This window comes from Anoplopoma fimbria, chromosome 10, assembly GCF_027596085.1.
Source record: "Anoplopoma fimbria isolate UVic2021 breed Golden Eagle Sablefish chromosome 10, Afim_UVic_2022, whole genome shotgun sequence".
Taxonomy (NCBI): Eukaryota; Metazoa; Chordata; class Actinopteri; order Perciformes; family Anoplopomatidae; genus Anoplopoma; species Anoplopoma fimbria.
Window position 1 is genome coordinate 12521250 of NC_072458.1, and position 17043 is coordinate 12538292.

The 17043-nt window shown below is 39.8% G+C and overlaps 1 protein-coding gene across 3 annotated transcripts in view; it reads left to right on the plus strand.

Moving 5' to 3' along the window:
- Positions 1-4299: 4299 nt before the first annotated feature.
- Positions 4300-17043, plus strand: part of LOC129097029 (uncharacterized) — a 33180-nt gene continuing 20436 nt past the window's right edge. For all 3 annotated transcript variants that reach the window (XM_054605708.1, XM_054605709.1, XM_054605710.1), the window contains exons 1-16: positions 4300-4382; positions 4494-4586; positions 4851-4964; positions 5511-5667; positions 6120-6312; positions 6653-6724; positions 7167-8955; positions 9392-9484; positions 10350-10883; positions 11302-11375; positions 11661-11816; positions 13429-13454; positions 13566-13700; positions 14380-14539; positions 14631-14828; positions 16357-16516. In XM_054605708.1, the coding sequence (XP_054461683.1) occupies positions 4322-4382; positions 4494-4586; positions 4851-4964; positions 5511-5667; positions 6120-6312; positions 6653-6724; positions 7167-8955; positions 9392-9484; positions 10350-10883; positions 11302-11375; positions 11661-11816; positions 13429-13454; positions 13566-13700; positions 14380-14539; positions 14631-14828; positions 16357-16516 (4015 nt within the window). In that variant the 5' untranslated portion in view covers positions 4300-4321. The remainder of the gene's footprint in view (positions 4383-4493; positions 4587-4850; positions 4965-5510; positions 5668-6119; positions 6313-6652; positions 6725-7166; positions 8956-9391; positions 9485-10349; positions 10884-11301; positions 11376-11660; positions 11817-13428; positions 13455-13565; positions 13701-14379; positions 14540-14630; positions 14829-16356; positions 16517-17043) is intronic.

Consider the following 17043-nt stretch of genomic DNA (forward strand, 5'->3'; position numbering starts at 1 on the left):
AGCTGTCATGAAGAAGCAGAGGAGGCCACTGACTCCAGAGCAAGATGCCCTGGAGCACATACTTGCTTGTAGAGACAAATCCTTCCTGGATGAAAGGTTTATAGACTCCTTTAAGGGTAGGTACATTTCTGATGGCAGAAAATGAAGGTATATCTGGTATTAGTTGACAACAGGTCAGTTTTTGTTTACATCTGTTATGAAGATGTAACTAATTCAAAAAGCCATTAACTGGATGCTAGAGGGGGCGTTTGGAATGAAATAGGAGCCTTCCAGTGAAGATGTAGGAGGCTAAACATTTGTGTTTTATAATACAGTTGGTAAATGTTTGTATAGATTAATTATGAACGAGACATGCACTGGTATTCGTAGACTATTATCAAAATAAATGTAAATGCCCATATATACTCACTTTTAATTGTTAACTGTTCTTTAGGACTAAAATGTAAGACCTTCTTGGAAAATGTACATTGACCCAGTTTAGAGTTAAACTTGAGAGTTAAGGGAGACTGAGGGAAAAATTTGAATTGTTGATTCAAAATATTTATTTATTGGAATTTGTTTGGAGGGAGTAAAACAATGATCATGGTACATGGCAGCATTAGAGTTGAATGGAATGCTGTAGAAATAAAATCAAGTCAGCCCTGTAATATAATTTCATATATATATTTCTTTCCTTGCTGTATATGGAAGGATGTATTTTTTTTTTATGTGGCCTATGTGATAGAGTGCCTTAGTTATCTTAGTTAGTTGTATTGCTATCTTTGTCTTCCTGGAAAGAGGACCGCAATGGAAACAAGTTCAACTTTAACTTTATTGTGTTATCCTCAACATTTTTCTATATATTTTCTATATATTTATATATTTTTGATATGTAAAAATAAAAATGTTAACTCAATAGTTATGCAAATTGGTCATTACAATGATATAATTTTTCCTGGTAATCTTTGTTTTTCTAGGGAGAGGATTGTTCACCCACAAGGCGATTAAACCATCCACATTTGTTGTTGAATATCGGGGGAACACCTTTTCTCATAAAGACACAACGCCCAAAAAGAAATGTGGTTATACTATTAACAAGTATTTGTTTGAGTTTTCATGGGAAGGAGCACGCTGGTGGTAAGTTTTGTCAGAAAGAAATCTTGTTAATTTCTCTACAATTTACATACACGTTTTATAAGAAAACTTTGTAAGGTGCAGTCATTTTAAGAGGGGTTTAAGTGTCATTAAGAGTGTTTTGCTTGCAGCGTTGATGCATCAAAAGAGGACAAAACCCTTGGACGACTCGTGAATGACGATCACATAAGACCCAACTGTGAAATAAAGACAATTGTCTATGAGGGAAAACCACACTTGTGCCTGTTTGCAGCCACAGAAATATCTCCAGGTGAGGAGATAACTTACAGCTACGGGGACTCATCTTACTCGTGGCGATCAGGGGTGAGTTGGCATTAAAGAAGGAGGCTTGCTTTTGATTTTGTTTTTTTTAATTACAGTCACTTGCCTTTATTAGATATACCTAGCTAAAACTAATGCAGTCTAACAGTTTTTAGAGAGAGCCTACACTCATTGATATAAATGTGGTGGACAAATATAATACAAAAGTAATATATAAACGGATTATATTAAATATGATAAACTGGCAGTTGAGTGTATATGCCATGCTTTAGATGTAAGGTTTGACTCGAGATAGTCAACTAGATCAATAGTTTTTTTAGAATGACAGATTAAATGCAATAAAGTTTTATTATGGAAAGGAGCAGGATGAGATAACATTTAATTATGTTAACAGATTTTTTTAAAAGGGGAACATTTTAATTTAATTTACAAATTAAGGTTATATATTTTTTATGTATTTATTCATGTGCTTATTTATTGTATTATTTATTTGATGTTGAACTCTTCTCACCAACACAGAGTTAGTATTAAGGCAATACTCAAAGTGACTCAGATTTGTAGTTTGCTATGCAGAAAAATTCAAGTGTCAAATTTTTATATTTCTTTGACATTTGACATTTACAGGCGTCCTTTGATGGATCCAGTACTTCATATTCTTATGCTACTTCATCAACATCAAGTAATATAAGGGTATGTAAAAGACTATTCACCTTACCTCTTTCTGGCCACTTCAGCAAATAAGACTGAACTGCTGTATTCGGAAAATATGCACACTGCTCAAATTCAGCACTAACGCCCACTTTGACTCAAGGATGTGCTAATTAGATCTAGGAGGTCAAAGTTCACTTTGACCTGACAACAATAGTTTTTGGTATTCATATGCTTATTAAGACAATGTCACACAAATTCCTGATAGGAAAATAATATAAAATTATGAGATTTTGGACAGACATGAATGTAAATTGCATCATGACTGGTTGACAGAGACATGCAACCGTGAGGCGGTAATTCTAGTTCTGTGTGTGCATAAAGTGATGTACTGTATGTTTAAAATGTCTTGTTTTAACTGTATTTCCAGCGCAAGGACTCCTCAGCTTCCAGCTTTGAAAATTCCTGCTCTGATGATGATGACAAGGAACTACCTGACAGCGGACCAAGTTGTGGCAATGACGGTTTTGCCAACATCAACAGTCAAATGGATTGCAAGGACAATTCACCTTTTGCCAATTTAGACTGTTCTAAAGAGATGACAGGGACCTTTTTGCTTCAACCAGACGATGCCTCATACACCCAGCGAAAAGACGAGGCTGCTTCAGGCTCTGATGAAGAATACAGACCTCGCACGGCTACAGCAAACCCCAAAGAAACTTTTCCCACCACAAAAAATTATTGTTACATTTGCAGGAAAGGTGTTAATAAATTTTCTCGACATATTTTAAGGCATGCCGATGAAGAGCCTAGTATCGCTGAAGCCTTGGCATTGCCCAGGTCCTCCAAGGAACGAAAAAGGTTACTTGAAGAACTGCGTAACAGGGGAAATTTCCAACATAACCAAGAGGTGTTGAAGAACAACAGCGGAGAGCTAAAACTGAAGAGGCGACCAAAAACCACAGCGATCACTACTAAAACACATGTTCACTGTTTACATTGTAAAGGCATGTTTGGACGTAAGGAGATGTGGAGGCATGTGGCCAGATGTCCTTCTAGGACAGCGTCGAAACCTGCAATGGGTGGCAAGACAAAAGTCTTAAGCGAGATCGCTGTTGCGGAGTCACTATTTTCCCCCAAAATTCCATCTGCCGTTTGGAAGACGCTCCTATGTATGAAACAAGATAAGATTGCATCTGCCGTCAAAAATGATTTCCTTCTAATGCAGCTGGCACTGTACCTATGCAATAGGTATGGAAATCATCCAAGCAAGCAGGAATACATCAGACAGAAGCTGCGAGAAATGGGGAGGCTTTTGTTAGCGCTGAACGAAAAGTCGATATTTAGCATCAAAGATGCTATCAGACCCAAAAACTTCTACAAAGTCATTGACGCTGTCAAAGACGTCACTGGTTTCGATGAAAAGATGCAGAGCCACAACAAGCCGAGTCTGGCTTTGAGACTAGGAAATTCACTGAAGAAAATTTGCGGAATAGTCCTCACCGGAGCCGACGGCAGTGATAAGATGATGAGGGACACAAAGACGTTCGTGAAACTGTGTGGGAGGCAATGGTTTAAGCTCGTCTCCCACACAGCCCTCGCTTCGATGAGTGGACGAAAAGTAAGAAAACCGTCCACCATACCATTCACGTGTGATGTGCAGGCATTCTACAGGTACCTGGAAACAACATCGGCTTCTGCCATCAAAGGCCTTGAGAAGCATGAAAACCCGCAGGTCTACAATGCCCTTTGCAGAGTGACCCTTGCACAAGCGTCAGTCTTAAGCAAATGTGCGCCTGAGCTCTCAAAAATGACACTGAAGACATTCCAGGAGAGAGACGACTCCACCCAAGTGTTGTCCAAGCACTTCATCAGGATAAATATTCAGAACAGGTCTGGCAAAAACGTTGCTGTCCTGCTAACCTCTGAACTTGTCACCGCAATGACTCTGCTCGTGAGTAAGAGGAAAGCATGCGGCGTTCACAAAGACAACCCTTTCTTGTTTGCAAGGCCCAACTCTTCTCCTACAAGCCTCTTCCACGGAGCCATCTGCATCAGGGCCTTTTCTAGTCTGTGTCGCGTAAAACACCCAGAGCATTTCAGGTCGGTGCATCTCCACAAGCACATCGCAAGAGTCTTCCAGATTCTCAACCTCGAGAACGACGAGCTCGATCACCTGGCTAAACTGTTGGGCCATGACATCCGGGCGGACAGGGATTATTATCGGCTACCGGAGGCAGCTGTGGAACTTGCAAAAATATCTAAACTTCTCCTGGCAATGGAAAAGGGCTCTCTTGAAAAATTCAAAGGAAACTCTCTGGAGGAAATTGAGATTGAGGGTACATATCCAGTGTAATACACGTGTCTGACCAGCCAGTGCTTGTTAAGTAGAGATACATTTCTTCTTAGACTACGAATGAACACAAACTGTATCTTTCTTTTCATTCAAGATGAATTGGAGCCAGATGTGGAGCAGGGCAACTCTGAAAACTGTGATGCTGAGGAAGACAATGAGGAATCGGATCTTTTACTTCAGCAGAGTGGTATGTGATCTGTAATATTCATACTGTTATTTAGAAAACTTTCATTTGCATAAGTGACATCACTTATCACTTGACAACTGAAATTATATAACATAAATCAAATAATCACAAGAAACATGATGAGACGATACAAATGCAATTAAGAAATTGCAGTGCCAGTTAGAAACCATAATTACCTTCTAGTGGAAACTGACTTTACTAGACTTTGTTCTTTGTTTTGTTTATGCTTATAATTTTTACAATTTTTTTTGATAACTTTTACAGATGCTGCAGAACAAAAAAGCAGGCAACTGACTCCTGAGCAAGATGCCCTGGAGCACATAAAGACTCGCAAAGACAAACCCTTCCTAAAGGAAAGGCATATAGACCCCTTTAAAGGTCTGCCTCTTTGATTCTCTGTTACTTAACTCTTTATAGAAACAGATGCTGTTTTGCTTTCAGGAATAGCTAAGTTCATATTGTGTTTGTGTGTGCGTGAAATAGAGAGGCGCTCAGGCCATACAGCTGTTGGCGATCCGGAGATGTTACAATGACAATGATATGTTATTGAAAGCTTTTTAGGCAAACGAAGTGGGGAAGAAGTTGCAGTTAAGTTGTCAAGTGGTAGTAAATGTACAGTTTTCCAGTCGCACTCATCTCTGGTATGTTTTTGTAAACATCACAGCCCCCAAGCAAATACATTGCATTAAAAGTACTTATCATGTAACCAGGGACATGAATAACCAGATTCCCTGTGCTCAAACATCATATAATTACATTTAGTAATCATAACGGGAATATTCTCATTAATGGGTTATTTTATTCCATGTAAACACAGCCAGTGAGATCTAGATTTCTTATTAAAGAGAGACGTGCACAAGATCAAGAGTTATCAGTGGGATGATTGGTCATATTTGGACTGTGATTTTATTCTTGCTCTTACAGGGAGAGGTGTGTTTACCCATGAAGCCATTGAAGCATCCACCTTTGTTGTTGAGTACCAGGGGAAAATCTTCTCTCTAAAAGAAACCAGTCAAAAGAAGTGTGGCGATACTCTGAACAATTATTTGTTTGACTTCTCGTGGAATGAAAAAAGCTGGCGGTGAGTTTGCTGCTTTTTTTCTGATCGGTCATTAAAGGAGGGAAGTTGTTTTTAAATAGTCTATATTGACGTTTGTTATTGGGAAAGATTGATGTCACCAAATCAAGTCAACCTTTTCACCACCCTCCTCCATGCATGCTGCAGGAATTACAGTTAGTGTATGTATGTGTGTGTGCGCAGTAAATTGACCTGATATTTTTAACGCCAGTTTACTGTAAAGATTGTGAATTTGGAAACGTAGGCAAATTGTAAGTGGACATAAAAAACAATAAAATGTTTTCTCCCCTTTTTAAAACTGAGTTGTTTGAGTACAGCAGGTGTCTGATGCCGTGCCTCGACAGAATTGCAACATATCTAACAATCTGTCACCACCATCAATCTCAGTCAGTGTGGTAAATCAGATATATGAAGAGAGTGGTTTAAGTTTCATTTTAAAGTATTTTTGTCTGTAGCATTGATGCCGCAAACGAGGATGGGACCCTTGGACGATTCGTGAATGACGATCACACAAGTCCCAACTGTGAGATGAAGAAAATTGTCTTTGAGGGAAAACCACACTTGTGCCTATTTGCGTTGACAGAAATATCTCCAGGCGAGGAGATAACTTACAGCTACGGGGACTCATCCTACCCGTGGCGTTCAGGGGTAGGTTTTTCTTATTTTTATCTATGTGTGCTTTGTTTTTGCGTAGAGAGTTTTTGCTTATTATGTCATGACTTCAAGTTCAAGTATTGAACTATTGCAGACATGTCTACAAAGGTTTTCACTGTACTGCCCTCCTCTGTTTATTGCAAATATTAGAAAATGATTTCAATGTTGTGACTTCCAATACAATATGGCATCTCAACCTTTTCCAGGACCACTTTCCCAAGTAATTGAGGAAAAAATGCAGTAATAATGCAGACAACTTGCCGTACTCAGGTTTTGTTTTCATGTTGTGTTTTTCATATTTTCCCTTACATTTCTGTCTCCCTAACATTTACAGGAAAACAGTGCGGAACTGAATGCATCACAAAGAGACCTTAATTCTGCTGCATCTTCACCTGAGCATGAAAGTGTAGGTGTTTAATGTATTTATCTTATTAAACACGGGTGTCTCCATTATAGCTGCAGCAAATGTTTTTTAATTTCCATTCGCAAATAAGATACTTTCTTTAAAATGTTGTCAAAGCTACAACTCGCGATTATTTTTATTATCAATTTAACCTGCCTGGGTGCTCGTGTTGTTCTGTAAGTTTCCGATGCTGGTGAAAAAATGTTTATAGGCTTTTTGCAGATTGGCTATGGGATCATTTTCCTATGCTGGTATTAATCCGATATTAACTAACTAACTATCGGAACTCAAATGTATATGTCTAGAATCTGGGCACTTAGATGTTTTTGGTGGAGCGGCAAAATATTAAAATATTTAAAGTTGGCCTACTTGGGAAGCATACTAGATTGGCATTGTTTGTGTTTGATTCTATAAAATGAGTAAAACTACTCGTCCATAATTGCAGGCTGACGATGAAGACTTTGTACCTTCTACAAGCAACAACAACGGGCTGAGCTTTGAGCAACAACCCCTCAATGCCTCATGCATCCAGGAGGAGGACGAGTCTGACTACAGCTCTGTTGATTCTACCTCTGATGAAGAGGTCAAAGACCCGTCCGTCACCAACAAAAACTACTGTTACGTTTGTGGGGTGGCTCAGTCTAAAATTTCGCGGCACCTTTTAACCCATAGAAAGGATGAGCCTGATATAGCCGCGTTGTTGAAGTTGCGCGTGAACTCTAAAGAGCGGAAAGAGGTGCTGGAGATGTTACGAAACAGGGGAAATAACATGCATAACCAAAAGGTTTTGAAGACTCGCCGCGGAGAGCTGAAAGTGAAAAGAAGAAGCGCAAACCTGCACATCACTGCGAAAACATTTGCATCCTGTCTATATTGTAAAAACATGTACGTTCGCAGGGTAATGTGGCGACACATGCAGAGGTGTCCGGCAAAGACGAGCTACGAACCTAAATCAGAGAAGATTAAAGCCCTAACTTTGGTTGCTGCTGTAGAGTCAACAGACCCTCAAAACCTCTCACAAGAAGTGAGGACGATGTTAAGCACGCTGAAGAAAGATGAGATTTCATCAGAGGTCTGCAATGATCCCTTTTTACTGCAGCTGGCACAGAGTTTGTACCCCAGGAACAAAAGCAAAGCATGCCGATTGGAACACATCAAACAGAAGCTGAGGCAAATGGGACGGCTCCTGTTGACGTTAAAGGAGAAGTCGATATGTAGCTTTGCAGACGCCGTGAAACCCGAAAACATCAGCAAACTTGTCGAATCTGTGAAAGAGCTTGGTGGCTTCAACGAGGAGACAAAGTCCTATGAGAGGCCAAGCTTCATAAAGACTATGGGGAGTTTGCTCAGGAAAATTGGCTACATCAACTTAGCCAGAGCTTTGAAAGGGGACGCCGGCAGCAAGGTGATACAGGAAGCGGATGCATTTATGAAGCTGTGCGCGAAAGAATGGAACTATACCCATCCGATATTATCAAAGGACAGCACGCCGACCGTGCCGTTCATACACGATGTTCAGCTTTTCTATCAGTGCTTGGAGAAGACCGCGGCTTCTGCAGTAGAAAGCCTGACGTTGTACGAAAGCCCTCCGGTCTACACTGTGCTTCTCAGGGTGACCGTTGCGCAATTGTCTGTCTTTAACAAAAACATGGCCCAAGTCTCACAAGCAACGCTCAAGTCGTTCCAGGAGCGGGAAGAGGCTGAGCTCCACGAGGACGCTGCCATTAGCCTGTTGCAGCCCGAGCAGATCCTGTCTAAGACCACAGTGAGGATCAATGTCATGAGCAACAGAGGCCAAAAAGTTTCCGTTACGTTGACCCCTAAACTGCTCGCTGCCATAACACTGCTCGTGGACAAGAGAGTAGTATGCGGCGTGCAGGAGAACAATCCCTTCTTATTCGGGATCCCGGATGGCCCGTGCACCAGCAACTACAATGGACAGCAGTGCACCATCACTTTTGCGGCTCGTTGCGGCGCAAAAAACAGGGCGATCCTGCGGTCGGCGTTATTCCACAATCACGTCGCAAGAGTTTTCCAGATTCTTGGCCTCAGGAGTGACGAGTTTAATCAGCTAGCCAAGCTGTTGGGGCGGGACATTCCAACCGACAGGGAATATTATCAGACTCCAGAGGCGGCTAGCGACATCGCAAAAATCTCAGAGCTGCTGTTGGCGATGGAGAGCGGATCTCTTGACAGATTCGAAGGGAAATCTCTCGAGGAAATGGAGATCCCAGGTGAGTGTCTAGTTAAAGGTGTAGATGTATTTTTATTTTTTTACAAACATTTTGACTGCTTTTGCTTCAACAAAATGGTCGCAGAGCCGATTTCTTTTTTTTGTTTTACAGATTGAAACCTGAGTTGTTTACATCCATGTTTACTTGCCAGCGGTCTTATTCTTTGCATCTTTCTTGCACATTTCTGTTTTTCTTTGGCAGAAAATGTCTTTGTGTGTGTGTACAAGTAAAAAAAGTCTAAACTGCAGATTTAAGTAGGTTTTAGTAGACAAAAGCCCCAACTTGTTTGTCAATGAAATGATTTATCTAAATTTACTATTAAAAATCAGATTGTAATTTACATAACTTTAGTTATTCAAGTTTTTGTGTTGATGTTTTCAAATTGATTGAAACCATATCACTTGTAAATGTTTCCATATCTTGCTTTCCTTTGAAGATGAATTGGAGCCGGATGCAGAGCAGCACAACTCTGAAAACAGTGAGGCTGAAGAAGACGATGAAGAATCAGAAAGTACTCCTCTGATGAACAGTACGCAGTAGACACACTCCTACTACACAATGATCAGAGTTATAGTAGTCTTTCACAGAAGATTTCCATGCAGACATCTTCTATGGCATTGAAGCTGGTTATATGCATTGCTCCATTTTCTTCCACTGGCCCAAGATTGACCTCCATGACCAGCTGCAGTTTTGCGCTGCGACAGGTTGAATGAAGATCTAATCAAATTCTCAAATTTGTATGCTCATCTTAAGTTTTTGACTTTAAAAAAAGGCTCCTTGTTAAAACACCATATGTGTGAACTAAGGTTTGTAAGAAAATCGTTGACATCAATCCTTGATATCAAACATTACTGATTATTGGAGTCAGGTGACTTGGTATCAGAGATGTGGTTTCATTGACTCCTAAAATCATTTTAATTCCATTAATTCCGAAAGATCCACCTTGTGCGAAAGATCCACCTTAAAACAACAAAATGAGCCCCACCAACATTTATTTTTCAACAATGTTGAGTGAACTCTCCTTTAATAGACAAGTACTAGGCAATAAACAAGAATACATTTTTTTTTATTATTGATGCTAATTCTATGTTCCCACTATGAGAGAAAAAAGCAACAAACAGTAAAGCGACATGAGCCAGATTGTCACCACGTCACCGTTGAAGTGTTGTTCAAGCGCAAAACAGTTTTTAAACTTGTAGAATGTCAGAAACTCATCTTCCACCTGGTGAACAGTGAGAAAGATTTAAAAAATGTATTTATAGATTTGAAAGAAACCCAATAGAACCCAACGGAAAATGTTTGACTTCGCCGGCTGAATAGAAATGAAATGATAAGAAATAAATAATGAGAGCTTCGGTACTTGTCTCAAATGGCTGTACCTGTTTCTCCTCTAGGTTCTCTCTTTGCAAAAGATTCCTCTTCGGTTACCAAAAGAAACGTCAGAATTTCTTTCTCAGAGAAACGTCCCCGTGGCCGGAGAAAGAGGCAGGAGAGTGAAAACGAGGCATCTGAGCTGAATGGGGATGAGAAAAATGAAGAGGTGAACACAGAGAGGGACGACTTGTCAGAGGAAATGCCTCTGAACTGCTCTGTCAACACACCTGAGGCAACGTTGTCTCGTGGCAACGAGGACACTACAAACATTTCCTTCAGCGATGGCGATGACGACATGAATGTGGACTTTGACATGGACATGGACACAGATGAGGACAATGTCAGAAACGAGGAAAATGAAGAAGATGGTGACACAAGCGGCTCGGCAGCGACACCTTTGACACCAGATGTGACGAAGCAGGACAACGACAGCAGTGATACTAAGAAGAGGAAGGACGTCTCACCCAACAATCGCCCCAGTGTTGCAGACCTCAAAGAGACCATGGACATTGACACAGTGAACAATGTGGAGAAAGAAGATCAAAAGAAACAAGGTCAGCTAAATAACTGGATGGATGTAGATTGCTCTGACTGTTCAGATACAGGTAAAATAAATCTGGTCGCTCAAGAGGAAAGTCAGGATCACAAAACACCATTGTCTGCATCATTTTGTGACAATCTATGTAGAAGATGTCAAACTATTTCAGTGAACAAGTTTAAACTTTGACCAATTAGTGAAACTACAGGAAAAGTCGGGGTATCACAAAAGTCTTCAGAGTTTATCCTCATGCACCGATGTACGACTCAAGCAAATTCCACAGCAGTCCATCCAGTCGTTGTTGAGATATTTCATTCGAAGGTTCTTCCTCTGGGGACAGTGATAACTATACAGAACTGCATGGCAATCCATCCAATAGTATAGCATGTGAACTGCATAACAAATCCACCCATATTTGATTTCATTCTTTATAGAAAAGAAGAATAAATTATCAGCGGCAATGAGCAGAATGAAAGAAGTGAAGATATTAATCCACAAACTGGACATTGTGAGTATCCAGTTTCCATCCAATTTTTTCTTATATTATAAGTAAAATTGGTCAAAGTATGAATTTAAACTTTCTTTATGTACACATTTTTGGCAACCACATCTCTCTTCTGCCAAATAATGGCTCATGTGCCAATGCTCATTTCTAGCGTTCTTTTTACTTAAATGACAAGAATATTAAAAAAGTCTCAACAAAACTTTTTTTTACTTAAAACAAAGTTTAATCTTTTGCAGAACAACAAGAGTGTCAATGTTGTTGTTCGTTGTTGATGTTTTATTTTCCTAGGAAAAGTTTAAGGCTCCAGTCCACATTTCGCAGTTATCGTCTGAGTGTAAGTCTGTCAGGTCGCCGGTGAAAGATCAGTCCATCCAAGACGACAACAACCAGTGTCGAACATCCTCTACATCCACAGAGGTCAAAGACAAGCCTAGCTACGCAAAGGTAAGGGAACACAAGGAATGTGCTGTTCAGCAAGTGAACACTGAATTTACAAAAGTATTAATTCACCTTATATGTATGAAAATATTTAAGTGTAAAAATGTAAAGATAAAACCATCTGAGCTGAGCATATGCCTTCTAAAATGTAAAAGGAGTATCAAACATTCTTTGAAGCTTCATTCAGAGCTGGTACGAGCAGTACACATGTTGCATAATTTCCTTTGTACAATGAGCTTTTTATATACCGTATTTTCCGCACTATAAGGCGCACTTAAAAGCCTTTAATTTTCTCAAAAAACGACAGTGCGCCTTATAATCCGGAGCGCCTTATATATGGATTAATTCTGGTTGTGCTTACTGACCTCGAAGCGATTTTGTGTGGTACACGGCGCTCTGTCAAAATGTTTTAGTACGACTTTGGTAAACTACAAAGCCGCACCGCTTGCAGCATTACGGCCACCGTAGTCAGGAGCGTCGCGGAGTAATACATACTGTGCTTCACCATAATATTACAGTGTGTGTGTATAAGGACCCCAAAATGGCACCGGTCAAGAGACACGCTTACTACGCGGACTTCAAACTCAAGGCTATCAGTCACGCAGTAGAACATGGGAATAGAGCAGCTGCGAGAGAATTCAACATTAATGAATCAATGGTACGGAAGTGGAGGAAGCAAGAAGATGACCAGCGCCAAGCAAAGAAGACCACACAGAGTTTCCGAGGGAACAAAGCGAGATGGCCACAGTTAGAGGACAAAATTGAACAGTGGGTTATTGAACAGAGAGCAGCAGGTAGAAGTGTCTCTACAGTCTCTATTCGACTGAAGGCAACAGCGTTAGCACGGGACATGAATATCAATGACTTTCGAGGCGTTCCTTCTTGGTGCTTTCGTTTTATGAAAAGACGTAATCTCTCCATCCGCACACGAACTACCGTCTCGCAGCAACTGCCAAAAGATTACCAAGAAAAGCTGGCCACTTTCCGCGCATACTGCAAAAACAAGATCACTGAAAAGAAGATCCGGCCAGAGCACATCACCAACATGGACGAGGTTCCCCTCACCTTTGATAGTTATTGTGAATACGCTCATTAACGTTTGAACAATGTTGAGAGTTATTGTGAACACGTTTAATAAAGTTTGACTGACTGACTGTTTTGTTTCGCTTAATGCGCCTTATAGTCTGGTGCGCTTTATATATGAAAAAAGATCGAAAATAGACCATTCATTGACAGTGCGCCTTATAATCCAGTGCGCCCTATAGTGCGGAAAATACGGTAGATATAAAGTTATATTTAACTTTAAAGATTTCTTTTTTTGTGAGTGATTAACATATATCGATTTTTTTTTTTGTTCTCAGTTATTTAGCCTTCATATGTGCATGACTTTGCAATTTTCAATCTAAAAGAGCATGAAGTAAAATGAAAACACCCAAAGGAACTATACATTACAGTTTAAATCTTACTGTTTTCACAGATATTTTCCTATTTTGAGGTCACTTAATGCAGATCTGTTTTGAATGCCATTTGTCTTGGTATTGTGTGTTTATAAACCTAACCTGAAAAACTAAGATAAATTAAGAAATGCATGTTCTTTATCTTTTCTCTTGCGTGTTAGGCGACGCAGATGAACTGCTCCCACTGCATCTTTGACCCCTCCCCCTCCCCCAATGCCTACCCTATAGACACTCTAGTAGGTAATAATGTGTGTTTTTCAGATATCTCCAAAGATAATGTTGACCCCGCCAGTGATTCCAGGAAGAGCATGATGAAGGGCCAAACGGCTTACCAAAAGAGGGGATTCACAGACGTCTTCTGCTCCAAAAACTGCCTTTTCGGAATGTTTCCCATCAACAAACCAGTCACCAAGATGTGCTATCACTGTCTCAAGTTAGTCTTTGAAAAACATCACTTTATTTAAGTAGTAAGCAAGTAATCATGATAAACAAGAAGGCAATCCTGGTGATCCAAAATCTTGAGGAAGGAAATATTTCAAAGCCTTTATTATAGTGTCAGAATCATTAAAAGAACCAACATGTTTCCACCCAGGTCTTCATCAGGGCATTTGACAAACGAACAAATCGGGCGTGGCCACACCTGGATAGTATAAACAACCAATGGGAGGATATCACATGACCCGGATAATGACATGGCAGGTGAAACAAATTGAAAATTGTGAGAATACTAAATATCAGGAGAAGACATTGCACAGAAAATAAATTGATGTATTTATCTGTCATAAATGAAAGATATGTACCCATAGATTTTTAACATAGGCTGTAAGAAAAAACAAAGAAGCCGGTACAAAAAAATTTAAATGACAGAAACCACTTAAGGTCTATAGACTTATCATCGTCAATACACAGAGGCTTTTTAATATTCCCTTCCTCGTTGTTCAAAGATTTTGGAGGGCCTGGATAGCCTTCCTGTTTATCCTGAATTTCCTTTTCCAAGAGCTTCCGACATGTTTTTATCTACACAGAGCAACCAGTTATCTCTCTCTTCTAGTAAGTAAGAATTGATGTTGTAGTAGTGTAATTGTTTGAATGTGTACTCCTCGTTCTGTCAGGGCGATATCTCAGCCTCTGGACCTCGTCATGGCTGCAGTAGACATTAAGGGGACCATGAAAGACTTTTGCAGTCCGACCTGTCTGCTATCCTTTAAGTCCAGCACTGTGTACACTCAAACGCCACAACGGCTCTGCAGCATGTGCAACAAACCCTGCACTGTAAGAAAAAAACTTTTTTCTTTACAACTTGTTCATTTAAGATTTAGGCTAGTCGTCGTACTCACTGCCCCTTCATCATCATCTCCCACAGACCACGTGCCAGTTGACTCTGAACGAGGCTGTCCACACATTCTGCAGTGACTCCTGCTTGGGTGACTTCCGCAGGGACAACATAGCCGTCTGCGATCACTGCAGCTCCACCTTTTGCCACAAACCGCTGAAGCTGAAGCTGAAGGAGGAGGAGGCCAAATCCATCTGCAGTCAAACATGTCTGGACGATTTCAAAGAGGTGTGGAAATCTAAAAATAATGGTCACAGAGTGTCAAAGGCAGAGAACCGTACAGCTTGGTTAACGCACTTGCACTGAAACACTGTAAATATCTAGTACAGGTCCAAAATCATCATATAGTGTCCAAGCCGCACAACATTTAGTTTTGTTCCACTTAAGTTTATTGTTTAATTCCACAGCAATTTACCTGAAATTGAAAACTGGTAATATGTATAACAATTTATAATAATAATAATAGATAGATTATAATAACAAGCAAAATAACAAAATGGGAATGAGGTTGAATATTCCTAATCTGTATTTTTGTAATTGAAAAAATAAAGCCCAAAACCATGATGGCACTCAGCCGACCAGAAGTAGGTCACTGTATTTTTTAGCTCCCTCAAATAGGAGGAGTTATTGGAGTGGTATTATAGAGTTAATTTGTTAGGAACTATTTTCAGCCACAGATTAATGCACATTTGGGGCTAGTGAGTATTTGTGGCACCATGGGCGATGTGGTAAGGCCAGCTGCTGTTCAGAATCTGCTGCACGTCTGTTTGTGCAATTACGGTACAGGTGCTGAGAGAAGCAAAAAACTTCTTCTACTAAATACTTCTATACAACTTTAGTTCAGAGTCAAATTATTTAAATTCTATTCCGCTACATTTATTTTAGAAATTGTGTTACTTTTCAGATTCAGACAACAAATAAATGATCATGTATTAAATAAGTCAAATACAACAATCTTTAATTCAAGACTTTTACTTGTAGCAGAGTATATCTTCTTCCGACACTGCATTTCAGACAGAACACAAATCCAGCTCTCAGAAATGTATTTATTTTTAGGGCAATGTCCCCAGGGATGTAAAAAGTCTCTGGAGTTGCCTCAAACTGATCTACACTGGATGTATTCATTGCAATGGAGGAACATGTCAACCACTGGACAAAAGTGGAATTTGTTACTCAGATGAATAAGCTTTATTAGACTTTGTCTACACAAGCATTGGTTTGTTAGAAGGGTAAATTCATTATTGGTTTTGGTCTTCTAATGGGTTTGTTGACAATAACAAAAATATTGTATACTTAAAAAAAGGTGCAGGGCTGCAACTAGCAAGCTTCTTTATACAGATTAATCAGTATGTATCTGATGTCTTCAGATTGCTGGGTTTGTTGAACAAACCCGAACGGCTACTTTCGGTGCTGAGAAATGAAGCCAGCGCGGGAAGTGCCAATCACTGCAGTTCCTCAAATGGCCACTTGAGTTTGGCTTCAAAAACGAGTCAGTATCAATAGACTCCCATGTTAAAATAACCAACTTTAGAACAGAAAAACATGTTTACAGCCTGGTACAAAAAACGGTGTTGGTTTCTATAAATAATATCCCTGCTTATGACAACTGTACCAACATCCACCTCTCTGCAATTTTGGGAAACATTCCCATCAACTTTGACTATGTTTGAGCACCAAGCATCAATCCCCCATGTGTATCTCTGTCATATATTCTGCATCCCTGAAATTCTGTTTCCTTTTTTCTGTTCTCATGCAGAATATCAGGACGACCCACCAGTGCACCATGTGCCATACTTCTCTGCCGGTTTCAGACATGTTCTATCTTAAAAGCAGCGAGAACATGGTGGAGCTCTTCTGCACCCGCACGTGTGTGACGTCATACATGCTGCGGCCCGAAGGTGTACATGATCTTCAAGGTACCGGACAAAAAGTTTATCAAGATGACAATTTTCTCTCTTAAACTCCATCCTACTCTTTTCACTCTCTCTCTCTCCACCTCCTCTTTAGTGGGAATTAAAAAACACAAGGGGTTGTGCTGCTGCTGGTAAAGAAATTAACATTATACCTACCTACTACCACCATTTAAGTCTTCCCACCCTACCACATTTTTTTTAAAGGCATTCATCATGCCATGTGATAGCCCTCAAAATAGATGCTGATGTCTGACACAACAAAGAGAAAATGTTTACTTTGCATGTAACACTTAAATCCCTTTTATTTGGCATTTATTAGCAGGATATAGACATTTAATAAATGGTTTCTAATACACTTTAATGTAGTAGTAAGCAGATTTAAGTGTTAATGCATTTATACACAGCTGTAATCATATAAGATGTCTTCACATGACATTGTACAATTGTTGACAAATACTGTACATTGATAAAAACTTACATCGTCCTTATATGTGCTTATAACAGAATTATTGGGTGTTAGAAACCATTTG